This window comes from Anas acuta, chromosome 4 (genome assembly GCF_963932015.1).
Source record: "Anas acuta chromosome 4, bAnaAcu1.1, whole genome shotgun sequence".
In the NCBI taxonomy this organism is placed as follows: Eukaryota; Metazoa; Chordata; class Aves; order Anseriformes; family Anatidae; genus Anas; species Anas acuta.
Window position 1 is genome coordinate 55,481,122 of NC_088982.1, and position 14,704 is coordinate 55,495,825.

At 40.0% G+C, this 14,704-nt stretch overlaps 1 protein-coding gene across 30 annotated transcripts in view; it reads left to right on the top strand.

The window, feature by feature from the left end:
• Positions 1–12,685, top strand: part of TENM3 (teneurin transmembrane protein 3) — a 1,325,064-nt gene extending 1,312,379 nt beyond the window's left edge. For all 30 annotated transcript variants that reach the window (XM_068681265.1, XM_068681272.1, XM_068681274.1 and 27 more), the window contains 3 exons: positions 1,256–2,867; positions 5,559–5,689; positions 9,061–12,685. In XM_068681265.1, coding sequence (XP_068537366.1) covers positions 1,256–2,867; positions 5,559–5,689; positions 9,061–9,816 — 2,499 coding nt within the window. In that variant the 3' untranslated portion in view covers positions 9,817–12,685. The remainder of the gene's footprint in view (positions 1–1,255; positions 2,868–5,558; positions 5,690–9,060) is intronic.
• The last annotated feature ends 2,019 nt before the right edge of the window (positions 12,686–14,704 follow it).

Genomic DNA, 14,704 nt, shown 5'->3' on the forward strand with positions numbered 1-14,704 from the left:
GACTTTCTAAATTAAGCAGCATCTGTATTTACCTTTTATTTCAAATGCTTAAAATAAGGTACAGGAATTAGATCTCTGCAATATAATCAGTTGAAAATCATTTCTTTGTAAATTATCCACTTCTTTCTTCACTAACAAAAAAATCCTGTTTTTAAATAGTTGTGTCTCTCAATTTACTTTTGCTGTGTGGTGTAGCATAGAAATAAATAATAAGCAAAAATCAGAGGTGTTCATTAGATATACTGATTACTGAATGATAGTGCTTCCTCTAGAAATAGCTGTGAAAATCCCCCTTGTGAGATCTCATGCCTGCTTCTACTCAGGCAGATAATGACAGGACAAGGGGGAATGGTTTTAAGCTACAAGAGGGAAGCTTTAGATGTTAGGAGGAAATTCTTCACTCAGAGGGTGGTGAGGCACTGGCACAGGCTGCCCAGAGAAGCTGTGGGTGCCCCATTCCTGGAGGTGCTCAGGGCCAGGCTGGATGGGGCTTTGGGCAGCCTGGGCTGGCGGGAGGTGTCCCTGCCCATGGCAGGGGGTGGGATGGGGTGAGCTTTAAGGTGCCTTCCAACCCGAACCATTCTGTGATTCTGTGCAAAAACAGAATCAATTTCTTTGTGGGATTTAAATTGCGCCTATTGAATCTGTTGCTCAGCAAATACTGTTTGCTAGTCATCACAGACATGATTTAATTCAGACCTATGATACATAATAGCCACACATCAGAAAAATGTTAGAATAATTCCGAGTGGCTCCTTCTGATATAAATAATCAAACAATTCTTTTGTCTATGTCTTAGCACATACAGAACACAGTATTCAGAGATCTCAGGCTATTCAAATTCTTCAAAGTCATCTCTAATTGTAGGGAAGAAATTGTATCTCCCATATGTTGTTCTCCTCCTGAGTTAATGGCTCCAAGACAGTTTTTCTTCTTCCCATATTAAACATGACTTATCTGAATCCATTGACAATCTGCTGTTTAGCTGTGAGTGCTTGATAAAAGAGTGATACAGTCATAACAAGTAGCAAATTATGAATGTCGAACTACTAATTACAGAACCCCTTAAAATTAAGCATCCAAGTAAATTAGGCAGGGAGATGTTAACAACATGTAAGGTCAAGGATAACTCAATTAAAGAGGAGATAATTTTCTCAAGTGGGAATGTCACATTTTTGCGAAGAAATAGTATCAGTATATGTGGGGGGGTACTCCACCATTTGTCACATGGTAAAAATCTGTTCTTAATTTTCAGTCAATGGTTCTTCTGCTTCATAGCCAACGGCAATATATCTTTGAATACGATTTGTTGGATCGGCTTTCTGCTGTCACCATGCCCAGTGTTGCTCGTCATACCATGCAGACTATTCGCTCCATTGGCTATTACCGGAATATATACAACCCCCCTGAAAGTAATGCTTCGGTTATAATGGACTACAATGAAGAAGGGCAGCTCCTTCAAACTGCTTTCCTGGGGACAAGCCGAAGAGTATTATTCAAGTACAGACGGCAGACCAAGCTCTCAGAAATTTTATACGATAGTACAAGAGTTAGTTTTACTTATGATGAGACAGCAGGAGTCCTGAAAACAGTAAACCTCCAAAGCGATGGCTTTATCTGCACCATTAGATACAGGCAAATTGGCCCATTGATTGACAGACAGATTTTCCGCTTTAGCGAAGACGGAATGGTAAATGCCCGATTTGACTACAGCTATGACAATAGCTTCAGAGTGACTAGCATGCAAGGTGTCATCAATGAAACCCCATTGCCGATTGACCTCTACCAGTTTGACGATATCTCCGGCAAAGTTGAACAATTTGGAAAATTTGGAGTTATATATTATGATATTAACCAAATCATCTCTACAGCTGTAATGACTTACACAAAGCACTTTGATGCACATGGTCGCATCAAGGAAATTCAGTATGAAATATTTCGGTCACTAATGTATTGGATTACAATTCAGTATGATAACATGGGACGAGTGACAAAAAGAGAAATTAAGATTGGGCCATTTGCCAACACCACGAAATACGCTTACGAGTATGATGTAGATGGTCAGCTCCAGACAGTTTATCTGAATGAAAAAATAATGTGGCGATACAACTATGACTTGAATGGCAACCTCCACTTGCTCAACCCCAGTAGCAGTGCCCGTTTGACACCACTTCGCTATGACCTGAGAGACAGAATAACCCGGCTAGGGGACGTGCAGTATCGATTAGATGAAGATGGATTTCTGCGTCAGAGGGGTACTGAAATCTTTGAATACAGTTCAAAGGGCCTTCTTACTAGAGTTTATAGCAAAGGCAGTGGATGGACAGTGATTTACCGTTACGATGGACTCGGACGACGAGTTTCCAGTAAAACCAGCCTTGGACAGCATCTGCAGTTTTTTTATGCAGACCTTACTTACCCAACCAGGATCACTCACGTATACAACCACTCAAGTTCTGAAATCACATCTCTTTACTATGACCTGCAAGGACATCTTTTCGCCATGGAGATTAGCAGTGGAGATGAGTTTTACATTGCATCAGACAATACGGGGACACCACTCGCTGTTTTTAGTAGCAATGGTCTCATGCTTAAGCAAATTCAATACACTGCTTACGGAGAGATCTACTTCGACTCTAACCTTGACTTCCAGCTGGTAATAGGATTCCACGGAGGCTTATACGACCCACTGACCAAGCTAGTCCACTTTGGAGAAAGAGATTATGACATAATGGCGGGCCGGTGGACAACACCTGATATTGAAGTCTGGAAGAGAATTGGGAAAGATCCAGCTCCTTTTAATTTGTACATGTTTAGAAATAACAACCCAGCAAGTAAAATACATGATGTGAAGGATTACATCACAGGTAAAAGAAGGGTACTTAAATTGCAAGGCTGTTTCCTGCTTGCTCAGACTTTTTTCGCTATGTATTCTTATAATCTGGAATCTGTTTATCTGCGTTACAGACTGAGGGTACTATGTGTGAAAGTTTAGTAAAGAAACTTGCAGGGAAAATAATTGTTCAGAAAAGTACTTGGCATTTAGGACCACATCAACAAAGTGATTTTAGCTTGGTGTGCTAGGCTTATAAACATCCAGTTTAGACTGGAATGTACAATTTTGGTGAAGTACCTTGGTATGTTGTATTTGGAAAAGCTATTTATGAGAAAACACTAAGCTCTCGACAATGAAATGAACTACAGCAAACATGCTCATCAGGAATGGTGAAACAGCAATCTTGAAATATCTTGTCTAGCTTTAGATATCGATTTAGGTACCTAAGAGAGATGGAAATACACAACATATTATTAGCTTTTAGGTTTAGGTAACTACAATAAGAGATCTACTTGTGTCCTACACAATCCTTATGATGTCCTAGTGTTAGACTTGACACAAAATGATAATTCAGAGTATCTCAGTATACACAGAGGTTGAGTTTTCCAAAGTACATTTCAACGTACCAGTGGAATACATCTCTTCCTGAACTGTAACACTGGGTTGCTCAAAGATCTCAGTGTATTGGGAGAGGAAAGGGGAGTTCTAGATTCTCCTTCTAGTATTGTAACACATTGTCAAGTGTTCTTATAATGAAAATAAATAGACTTTTTGAGCAAGTACAAGAGCAAGATCCCCTCAAGAACACTCATGAGAATCTCCTTACACTTAAATTAGTCAGATTTTTTTTTTATGGATCAGGGCTATTGGGCAGTAAGAAATACATATTTGTGTACCAAAAAGAAGAGGGAGTGAGAATGTAAGGTTGCAAGGGCAGGAGGAGCCTTTCTGTGACCAGTTAAATTCATGAACACAGCAGAAAGTATTCACTGGAAGTATGTTGGCTGATAGTTGCCAGAGTGGGCTTTTGCAAGGCTGCTAAAGTAAATCGGCTAAGAAAGAGAAATCCACCAATGATATATAGTCCAGTGACTACACAGGCAGGACCAGGGAGTACGGAACAGGACATGGAAAAAATAATACAAAATTCTCTTTTGGCAATAGAAAGCTGCTGACATGCCACTTGTACGATTGAGTTGTTAGGGAACCTCTATATGCTTTTTTTGGATCTAGAGGTAGTGACGTGTGTTGTTTTCCATTAATCTACATACAGAAAATAACGCACATCACCAGAAGTTTCTGAAAAGTGCATGGCTCAATCAGAATCATTTGAATTTTTGTATTTGAATAAATGTAAATTTTACACAGACAGCACTAGACAAAGGAGGAGCTCAGCTCCACTTTGTGAGGCTACCAGAGAAGCATACTAGGAATTAAGTGGGTTTGCATTAATTTGAAAACCAGCAGCTATTAATAGGTTGCTAACAGGCTGCCTCGGAGCAAGGATGATAGTAAACCTTTGGATCCGGCCTCTTCTAGCAGCATGTGCTATAGGGGATGCAGTTGCAATCAGATTGTTTGTGGCATTGAAAATGATGCACCTGGTTCAAAAATTGCCCTCATAATACAGCTTTAGTTCTTCTCTTAACATCTTCCACATATGGAATACATAGACACATGCTGCTTATACGAGGTTATCATTACAATGACTAATTCAGCTGGCTGGCATTTTTAGATCCAGAGCCTCATGAGACATATCATTTATCTGGAAAGGTTATAAATTATTTTGGGGTACATATTTTTTAAGATTTGGAAGGATTTTGTTCCTTCTTCCACTTGTGTGGGGTTTTCTTAAATAAAAACTACTAGACTCGATAAGGACCACTCTTCCAACTTCCACCAAGCTTAATATTTGTGAAAGATAGGGTAGAAAGACCAAAACTAGCAAGGCAGATCACTCATTCTTGCCCAACAATTGTTAATTAGTTAATTGCTGGCATCCCTAATTTATTTATTTTAACAGAACATAAAGTGTATCATAAATAATGTTATCTAATGCTAATTTAGTATTCTGTCTACTTACTGACACAATTATAATACATTTCATTAGTTTTTAATTTCATCAATCTGACTTCATCCGAAAGACGGGGAGATTTCTCTTGAATCAACATAAATTCGATACCAAATCATTTAAAAGGTAATTGACTGTAAAGGTGTTATTTCAGATACAGTTTGAAGACACTACAAGAAAACATATATAACAAAAGAACTGGATGTGTTCAGCAGCACTTTTTCGCTTTATTTTGATGTATTGATGATGAAGGTATGACAAAGAGAGTGATCAGTCTGACCCTGAAATCCCAGTTAGCTTAGGCTATATTGGAAGGAAATCTCACCCAGTCATGCTCCTATATTTATTCTGGAAGTCACTGAGGCCTTTAAGATTTCTGAAACCTGTAGTACCTTTCAAAAGAGCCTGGAACACAGAGCAGAAATTTCATGTAAGCCTAGTACTTCAGGTTTTCTACACTGGCTTGCTATTCTAGCTGTAGCACAAATCTAAATCCATACATATCAAAGCAAAGACTGTTGAATAATTTTCATATTACAGAAGGAGATCAACTACATCAAAAGCTATTCCCTGTACAAATGGTAACAATTGCAAAATATTGAACAATTCTAATATTTTCCTCTCTCTCTCTCTTTTTTTATACTCTTTCAGATGTTAACAGCTGGCTGGTGACATTCGGCTTCCATCTGCACAACGCCATTCCCGGTTTTCCTGTTCCTAAATTTGATTTAACAGAACCCTCCTATGAACTTGTGAAGAGCCAGCAATGGGAAGATATACCTGTAAGAAACAAAGCTAAGCATACAAATGGAAGGAGATAGAATGTTCCTTCCTATTCAGCTTTTAATAGGCATAGATAATCCTGCCAGGGCTACTTGCTAACTTATATCTGAACAGTACTTTTCAAACCTCTGATTTTTTATCTATTTATTTTCAAAATAATTTAAGAAGTTACAGATGATGTTCTTTCTTACAGATTTGCTAAGCTAGGTACAATTTTAAATAAGCTTTTTGTTTGCTTTCAGCAATAATAAAAATGCAGAAGGACAATAATCAACTAAAAGAAGTTTAAGACCCTTTAAAGATGTCTGAGTTTCCTAGCAGAAACTACAGAGATTAGATTTGTACTAACACTCTGCCTGAAGGCAGAAACTGAACACTGTAGCAAAAAATAGACTGTGAAATAAACAGAAGAACAGGTGATATAAATTATGCATACCAGGCACCACTACAATTTTACTTCTCTTTAATATTAACCATGTTTTATATGTAAAGATAAAATATTGAAAATGAAATTACCTGAGGTAAAATCCATTACATTACATAAAACCAAAACTCCAGGTGCTTATGAAGTTCTTTTGGGAGGAAGAAAATGAACTTCAAACCTGAAAACCTCTTAGAATTTTGAATGATAAAAGAAATGAATGTAAAACTTAAAATCCAAACCCGCTATTAAAGAAAACGTTGTTTACAAATCATATTATTATTCAAAGATCAAAGACCCGCTAAAATCCTACAGTTCTCACTTAAGAAGGAAGTGTTAAAAGAGACAGTAAAATGGGTAATCTGATCATGAGCAGTCAAAAACCGTTCTCTCTTTACAAGAATCATGATAGAGAACTTTACAAGATTAAAACCTTGCAAGCTAATTTAGACCAAAAAAAAAAAAAATCATTTAAAAGGTGGCCCAGGAGAAGGGAATATGTGGAAGGGAGTTCTGCATTCACAAAGTGACCACTCCCTGTATAGTTTAATAGCCAGGGACCAAGTAATGGAGAAAGACCATAGAGCACACCAGGAGAATGGCATGGTTCATGAATAGCAGAAGCAGTAATGAGCATTGCGTGTACCCTGGGCTGTTATCAGGAGATAAGAGACCTGTCATCAGGCACTGCTGTGAAGAACCATTAGAGGCTGTTTATTTAGATCTCAAAGGCTAAAGAACACAATTACACAGTAACACCAGGGAAAGGGCACCAGGAAGAGATGGGAGCAGCCAGCTGGTTGTCAGAAACCTTCCTTCAGGACAGGAGTACCAGGGAGGCATGTGAGGAGTGCCAGGGACATGCAACATGACAGAGGAGGAGGGGGAGAGATGTGGGAGGAAAACAAAGATGCAAAATTCTCAGGTAGGAAGAAGTTGTAACTTCGGTATTGACTGTTGAATAAGCAAACGCAACCAGGAGCCAGACGTAAACATAAGAAACACTCAGTATTTTGAAACGTTTTGGGGAGTGAGCTGTACCCAGCTCTGCGGTTTTGCTTCAGAGCTCTGAGGTTACGTTAAAAATAAACAAATTTTGTCATTAAGTTGTTACAGCATCTTGCTGCTCTCGCTGATGAGTGTGCTGGCTAGAATAGAGCTTGTGCTCAATAGCTTTCCTGTAGGATTCAGAACAGCTGAAATTCATACTTGTTAGCAAGTGCAGACAAGAAGCTGCCACCTTTAAGAAGAGTTGAGAGCCCAAGTCAATTTGAATTCCCTCAGGAACTGTACCCTCCAGAAAGCTGCCCTCGTGGCAAAGCAGAGAAGCCTTTGCAAACCTTTTGCCAGGCTTTGATTAGCAGCAAGGCTGCATTAAGATTGCAGAGTCTGTGTTAATGACTCCTGCTTGGTATCCCATCCAAAAATTTCAGAAGAGTGAACAGGCTCGTGGCTTATTTGTCAGTCAGGAGTTAAGTGGGTTTAAACAATATTTTACTGAAAGGAAAAGGGGTCAATTGGAAGATAAGTTGGATAATCTACAGAAACTAACTACTCCTTTTCAAAAGTGCAGCCAAAGCTATTTAAATCTTTCTCTCTGTTTCCTGCTGAGACAACTGCTAGGGCAGCTGTCTGCTCTCCACCTCCGTCAATACGATCTCATTCACAGCTTGTTGTTGTTAAGCCCCAGGGTTAGACTGATAGGATGTGCCTATTCTGCACAGTGGTAAGGTCTCATCCCAGCCACGGCTGACCCCATAACGCGAGCTGCCCTGCTGTCTGGCCACACTAGGTAACCATTCCTGCTGGCTGCTCCTACTTTTCTTGCTGTAGGGGCTAACCACAGCAGTTCTGCTGACAGGTCCAGGTCCCTGGTTGTCCTCTCACCTTACCAAGAGTGTATCTAGCAGACTGGCCTACACGTAGCTCTCAACAGTCAGACTTTTAAAACAGATTTTCCTATCCTTGCTTTTCCATCATGTGCCTTTGCACCTCAGAACTTCAACTGTAATTTCCTCCCCTTTATGGCACACCTACCTTGCCAACAAGACCACCCTAGATAAGGGAAAATGTGAAGTAATAAGTGAGCGTATTTTAGACTTGCCTGTTGGTTATTTTCATTCGTGGCCCCTTTTCTTTGCCAGCTGTCAACAAAGCACTTTGCCGTATTCAGGATTACGCCCCTCTGAAATTCTCTGGAGAGAGGCTGCTCATTCCTTTCAGGCCCCAGCCAGCATGCTGAGACTTGAAGTGAAATGGATGCTCACGTAGCTGGAGTGGCTGCAGCTTTTTCACACATCCCCTTTTGTCAGTTTGTGCCAGTATTTGCAGGGAAGAGCATCAGTCCCCAACACTCTGCTCCTCTGCTCTGTACCATTTAGCTCTTCCTCTTTAGCCATAAAGCCTATCCTCACAGTTTGCCACCTTCCTTTACCAGCTTCGGGGGATATGAGACCCTCCCTGCAGTTTGGTCTTGGACTGCAGCTAATTAAGATGCTGCATCTCCTGATTCGGTGTAAAGAAAGGTTTGTTCTCCTAAAGCACAGCTTCATGACTTGCAAAAACCTCCTCAATTTAGATGGAACTGTAGTAGACAGGAATCACTGTTGAACAGGCTCAAAGGATGAGACAACACCGTATCAGACAGCGCTTTCCCCTATCAAGTATTAGAATTGCAAGTCTGTCCTGTGTGGCCCACTAAGTAGCCTGTGAAATAAACAGTGCTTTTGTGCATGCGCGGGTTCTCAGGGAGACAAAGAGAGAAACATTATCAAACCAAATAGTCTTGTAGCTCAGTAGAACAAGCAGTATGTAGATTTAATTAACTCCTTGGCACTGTCAGTTGTGGCATATCCTGTTGTCGTCCATGGGCAGCGCACCAAGAAAGCCTGCCTGTTTGGCATGTAGAGGGCTACAGATGGTTGGTAAAACTTCTGTTCTTGTTTACAGCCAATTTCTGGAGTGCAACAACAAGTGGCGAGACAAGCAAAGGCTTTCCTTTCCCTGGGAAAGATGGCAGAAGTGCAGGTCAGCAGACGGAAATCCAGCGGAGAGAAGTCGTGGCTGTGGTTTGCTACAGTGAAGTCTCTGATTGGGAAAGGGGTGATGCTGGCTGTCAATCAAGGGAAAGTGCAAACGAACGTGCTCAACATCGCAAACGAGGACTGCATAAAAGTGGCAGCTGTTCTGAACAACGCCTACTACCTAGAAAACTTGCATTTCACCGTGGAAGGAAAGGACACGCACTATTTTATCAAGACCACCTCCCCCGAGAGTGACCTGGGGACGCTGAGGCTGACGAGTGGGCGCAAGGCCCTGGAGAATGGCATCAACGTCACCGTTTCCCAGTCCACGACTGTGGTAAACGGCAGGACTCGTAGGTTTGCTGATGTTGAGATGCAGTACGGTGCTTTAGCGCTTCACGTCCGCTATGGCATGACGCTTGATGAGGAGAAAGCCCGAATACTGGAGCAAGCCAGGCAAAGAGCCCTTTCCAGTGCCTGGGCCAGAGAACAACAGAGAGTAAGGGATGGAGAGGAAGGCGCCAGGCTGTGGACAGAGGGAGAAAAGAGGCAGTTGCTAAGTGCTGGGAAGGTACAAGGATATGATGGGTACTATGTACTCTCTGTGGAGCAATATCCAGAATTAGCAGACAGCGCTAACAATATACAGTTCCTCAGACAAAGTGAGATAGGAAAGAGGTAACACACTGGCTTAGCTCAGGCTGCCAAAGAGACTGTGTACCAGTGTCTTCTAAAAAGGAGACCAAACTGTTTTGCTGCATTACTACTTGAGCCTAAGCTTACATCTTTGCTCAGATTTTTTCTGTAGCACAATCCGAATGGACTCTAAGGAAAAGAGCGCCTTCCAGAAGAATGATACTGCTAATGACAAAACTTTTTTTTTCTCAATGACCTTAAAGGTGATCTGCTTTAAAGAATATGTTTACATATGCATATCGCTGCACTCAAGTTGGACTGAAAAGTATTAAAAAAAAAAAAGAAGAAAAAAGAAACGAAAAAAGCCTAAAGATTTTGCAACAGGCTGTCTGTTCCTTTGAGGCACTGTATTTAATTAAGATACAGACCCATACAGTGTTTCCAAATGTTACTGAATTGTTGACCTTTGCTTACCAGAAGTAGTCTCTCTCTTTCTCTCTCTCTTTTTCTCTCTTTCTCACTGCATAGGATGTGGTATATATCTGTTAATTTTAAAACGTGGGGCAAAAATTACTGTTTATAGACAACCCAACTGCTTTAAACTGTGCTGCTTTCTAAAAGGACATTGGCACAAGTGACTTATGCTACCATGGGAATTTAATAATGGATTTTACAATGCTAACATGGTTTGCCTTGGGGGGAAAAACGGCAAGTAGAATCCTTGTTACAGATAAGCAAAGGAAACCCTGATTTTTTTGTAAATTATGTGAGACAAGTTGTTTATGGATTTTTATATGAATTACAATTTACTGTACATCAAATATTAGTCTCAGAGGAGTTAATTTATGTAAAGTGTTTAAAAAAGTTTATACTTAAAAATAAAATGATAAAAACATGTGCTGTGTGTGATTTTTTTAAAGAAAAAGGAATTGCACCTTTTATGTTATAGCTGTACAGTATAAAGGATTATATTGTAGAGATATAACAGTGATAACTAATGTCCAAAAGTGTTAATATTTTTGTATTAGGTTTAAAGCTGTGCATCTATCACTCTGCTGATAGGATGAAACACTCCAAAGTGGCTGGCTGAATCAGACTGCAGCTCCCTTCCCTCCTGTACCTCTCCTGTCACCCAGGCCAGTGCCACTTCATCAGTCATTGTTAGAAGGCACAGTAACCAAATAAGTCTCGTTTATTATGATGGAAGACTTTAATAGGTTGGGTTTTCCTTGTCTTTTTCAGCCCTAACGTAATAAATGGACATTTATTCATACCAAGTGGGGTTTCTGTTGTTTTTTTAGAAGCTTTGTTTCACAATGGAGAGAATAGTGTCTCAGGTGCTTGGCAAATTGTATGTAGAAGAAGAAGAAGAGATGATGTAGTTTCATCCAGTTATGTCAACTTTGTCTTCTGTATAGTACAGCTCTTTTAGATGTTATAACTCCAGATAGAAGAAGCGTACCTCTGACCTGATGCTACACAATAGCTCTTTAGGCAGGCAGGCTGTTCAGCAGGTTCATTTCCTGGCCTTCAGCTGGCAGATCAAATTCCATTACTGTGAAAACAGAACACGGGGATGGAGAGGAAGGTCTAATCCTAGTGCCTAGTCTGCATCTCAACACCACTGCATAGATTTGGCATGCTCTGCTCCAAGGCCCAGTGTATTTGCTGCAGGACGTAACCGAAGCGTGCAGCTGGTTCCTTATAGGAAGCCTGTAGGGGCATCTATGGCATCTGTTCTACGTCTTGGCTGAAACCATTCTTAGAGCTTTACTCTCATGAGCACTAAATTCAGCCACAAAAACAAATATTTTTAAGATGAGACAAAATTGGTTTGTTTGTTTTGGTTTTTTTTGATGTTCATTGAAATATACACAGTTATTTCTATCCATGTATTATAATGACAAAACATAGTAAGTGAACGTGTCTTAACTATGAATGGTTCAAGTGGATGTAATAAAAATAGTTTTCTAACTGCTTTGTATTCTGAGAGTCTATGGTATTACATACTCTAAATTGCACATTAGGATTGTTTGATAAACAGATCTGAATTTCTCCCGGCCAAGTTGCTACCGAATCTACAGTATCGGTGCTGTTACTGTATGTGTGTATTTGGTAGAGCATACAGAAGTAATTACACATATAATGAATGCTAATCATCTATTAGAATGAAAGCACAGATTAGTTGTTAGTATTTTTACCCTTGAAGCCTTGAGGGCCCTAAATTTAGAGAGGAGGATATGTCAGACCCCAGCGGCGTGTCATTGATCTACGTATTATTTTTGAAGATGTAAAATGCTAGGTGTTCGCAGTTCTGTTGGGTGGCTCTTCCACAGCACTGTATTTAGCATGCTGTAAGTGCTCTCTGTTGAAATAGGCTCATATTCTAAATTATGTCAAATGTTTCTGTTCTGTTTGAATATGAAAAGCTTGTATAACATGTCAACAATGAAATATATCTTCTACTTGACGCGTACCAGTTCCTTCTCCTTTGTTCTGGCACCAATAAACAACAAATTATAGTATCTGTTGGTGATCATTTTAGATAAAGTCAAATCAAGCCAATTAGTGGCCTTGTTAGTAGGTATAATGAGCCTATTTCTTGCTAAAAAAAGACTTGTGATCTGGACGTGCTCCTGCAGGAAATAGTGACCTTGGGGAATATATAAACAAAAGATCTTTTTAAAGAAAAAAAAAAATGTATAATTAAAAGAAACATATTACAAAAAAGGAGATTCTAAGTATTTTAGGCAATGCCAGTCAAAATGCTATCCTGATATTTTGAGATGTATATTTCGTCTGATTTGTATTGTTCTTTTAATTTGCCTTCTTAACTTTATATGTGTCCTGAATTTTCCACAAATTGATAACTATAGATTGCATCTAGGCTTTCCAATAAAAGCCAACCCAATGTGTGCGTGTGTGTTGTGTTTATATTTGCTTTTTAAACCCGTATGTCAGATATTACAGCTGCACTATCGCTTTTCTGGTTCTATCGGCAGAAGCAAAGCGATCCAGTTGCACGGGTATTGATTCATTTGCTTCACAGTTGGCAGTGTCTTTTTTCCTCTGTCCAATGGCTTAGTCTGCTAACTCAGCAAAGTGAATTACTCCATGGGATCTCTCGGGTGGCCTACTTTAGAGAAAACATTAAATATACCTCACAAAGTCAAATCTTCTATAGATAAGGAAAAGCCAAAGAACAACAAAAAAAAAAATCACTTAGAACTGTTTTCTCTCATGTTCTCCTGAGTAAAAATACGACAAAAAGTATTTGATTAGAAATAATTAGGTTGGCACTGGTAGTTACATATATACACAGAAGAGATCCTTCAATCTGCATTTAGACCCACTTTGTGGAAACTGCTGACTTCAGCTCTACTGTATGTCAGGAGACCGCTTTGATTTTAGTTGGAACAGGCAGACTTCACCACACTTACTTTGTAGTGACAACCTCAAGTTGATAACATGTTGATCCAGCATGAATCGGGTCACTCTGCTTAGCTAACTGTGCCCTAATTTTGTTATTTAAAAAAAAAAATAAAAAAAGCCAGTCAGAGAGCTTTGTATGTTCACACTTGGGAGGTGAGAGATTTGCATTTGACAAGGAAAAAAAATGCCAGTTACCACTGCCACTCTTCAGAGGCACTTTTAAAGTGATGGCTGAAAGACTGCAAAAGAAGAAACACTGCATAAAATAACAGTTTAAAATGATTGTCTACGAGAGAATAGGCTGTGTTTGCAGAGAATCCGAGATGACAAAATGTTTGAATTCTGTCTTCAATTGCTGAGTTTAAAACTTGGTGAATTAATACACAGTTTTGAATCTTTATGCTATTCTTTTAAAGGCACATCACTAAAAAAGAAGGGAGAAAAAAAAATATTAAAACGTTAATACCATGGTTTACGGTTACCTCCAGCATGGCAAGCTACAGCTACACATATGGCGAGATTCAGAACCTTTAAGAGCAAGGACTGGTGTACAGTTCTTTGGGGATGGGAAATGCAAAGCAAAGACACTTACTAGAAACAGCTTCTAAGCAGCTTATTAGAAGCTGTTTATTTGACACTTACTGGAAGCTGCCAGGGTTAAAAATAAGCCAAAGCAGAGAGCATCACACAGCGTGAACTGAGCAGCACAGGGAAATATCCCTAGCTGCACAGCCACATCCAAACCGACCAGACTGATCAGCTTCTCATCTACAGCCAATTAGTGCTAAGGACTAAATATGCAGTGCTTATAAAATTAAATTGATCTTTGACTGCACACACAAGTTTCTGGGGCCCGTTGATCAAAAATAAAGCCAAAAACGAACACCAGTTAATTGACAGGGACATGCCAATTTTCTTCCCCTAGGAAAGAGGCACACACAAGGTCCATAGCCATCACACTGACGGACAGCGCTTAGGACTTTAACATTTCCCTCTGAAGTTTTCAGCTTTGTGGCAGAAGGACTGTGTGAGGCAAAATTTAACAGTGTGAGTACCTTGGTTAGAACTAAGAAAAAAGTGGAAATGCTAGTAATAGCAAAGCCCTAAAGTAAAAACTCCTTCCTCCTAGCCCATTTTCAACTTTAATAGTAGTGTAGATAAGGAAGCCAGCACCTGCAGCAAGCGCACCACCAAAGCCTAAAAAAAAAATGTTCACTCAAGAAGCAGAGAAATTGTTGCAGATCCCCAGAAATGTCTTAGGCCTCTCAGGGTGAAAAATGATGCAAAGCTGTGCTTCTCAGGCCACCTCCTGATCGCAGGATGTAACGCTGGATATTGCGGTTAGCACGGCGAGGGTGGCAGAGGAACAAGAGCACGCTGTTAGCTTCAGTAACAGGACGTGCTGGGGATGACAGGGGACGGAGAGGGAAGGGATGTCTCCTGTCAGCAGCTGGTCTAAAACCCAGCAGTGGGAGCGAAGTCACGCAGCATCACACAAACAC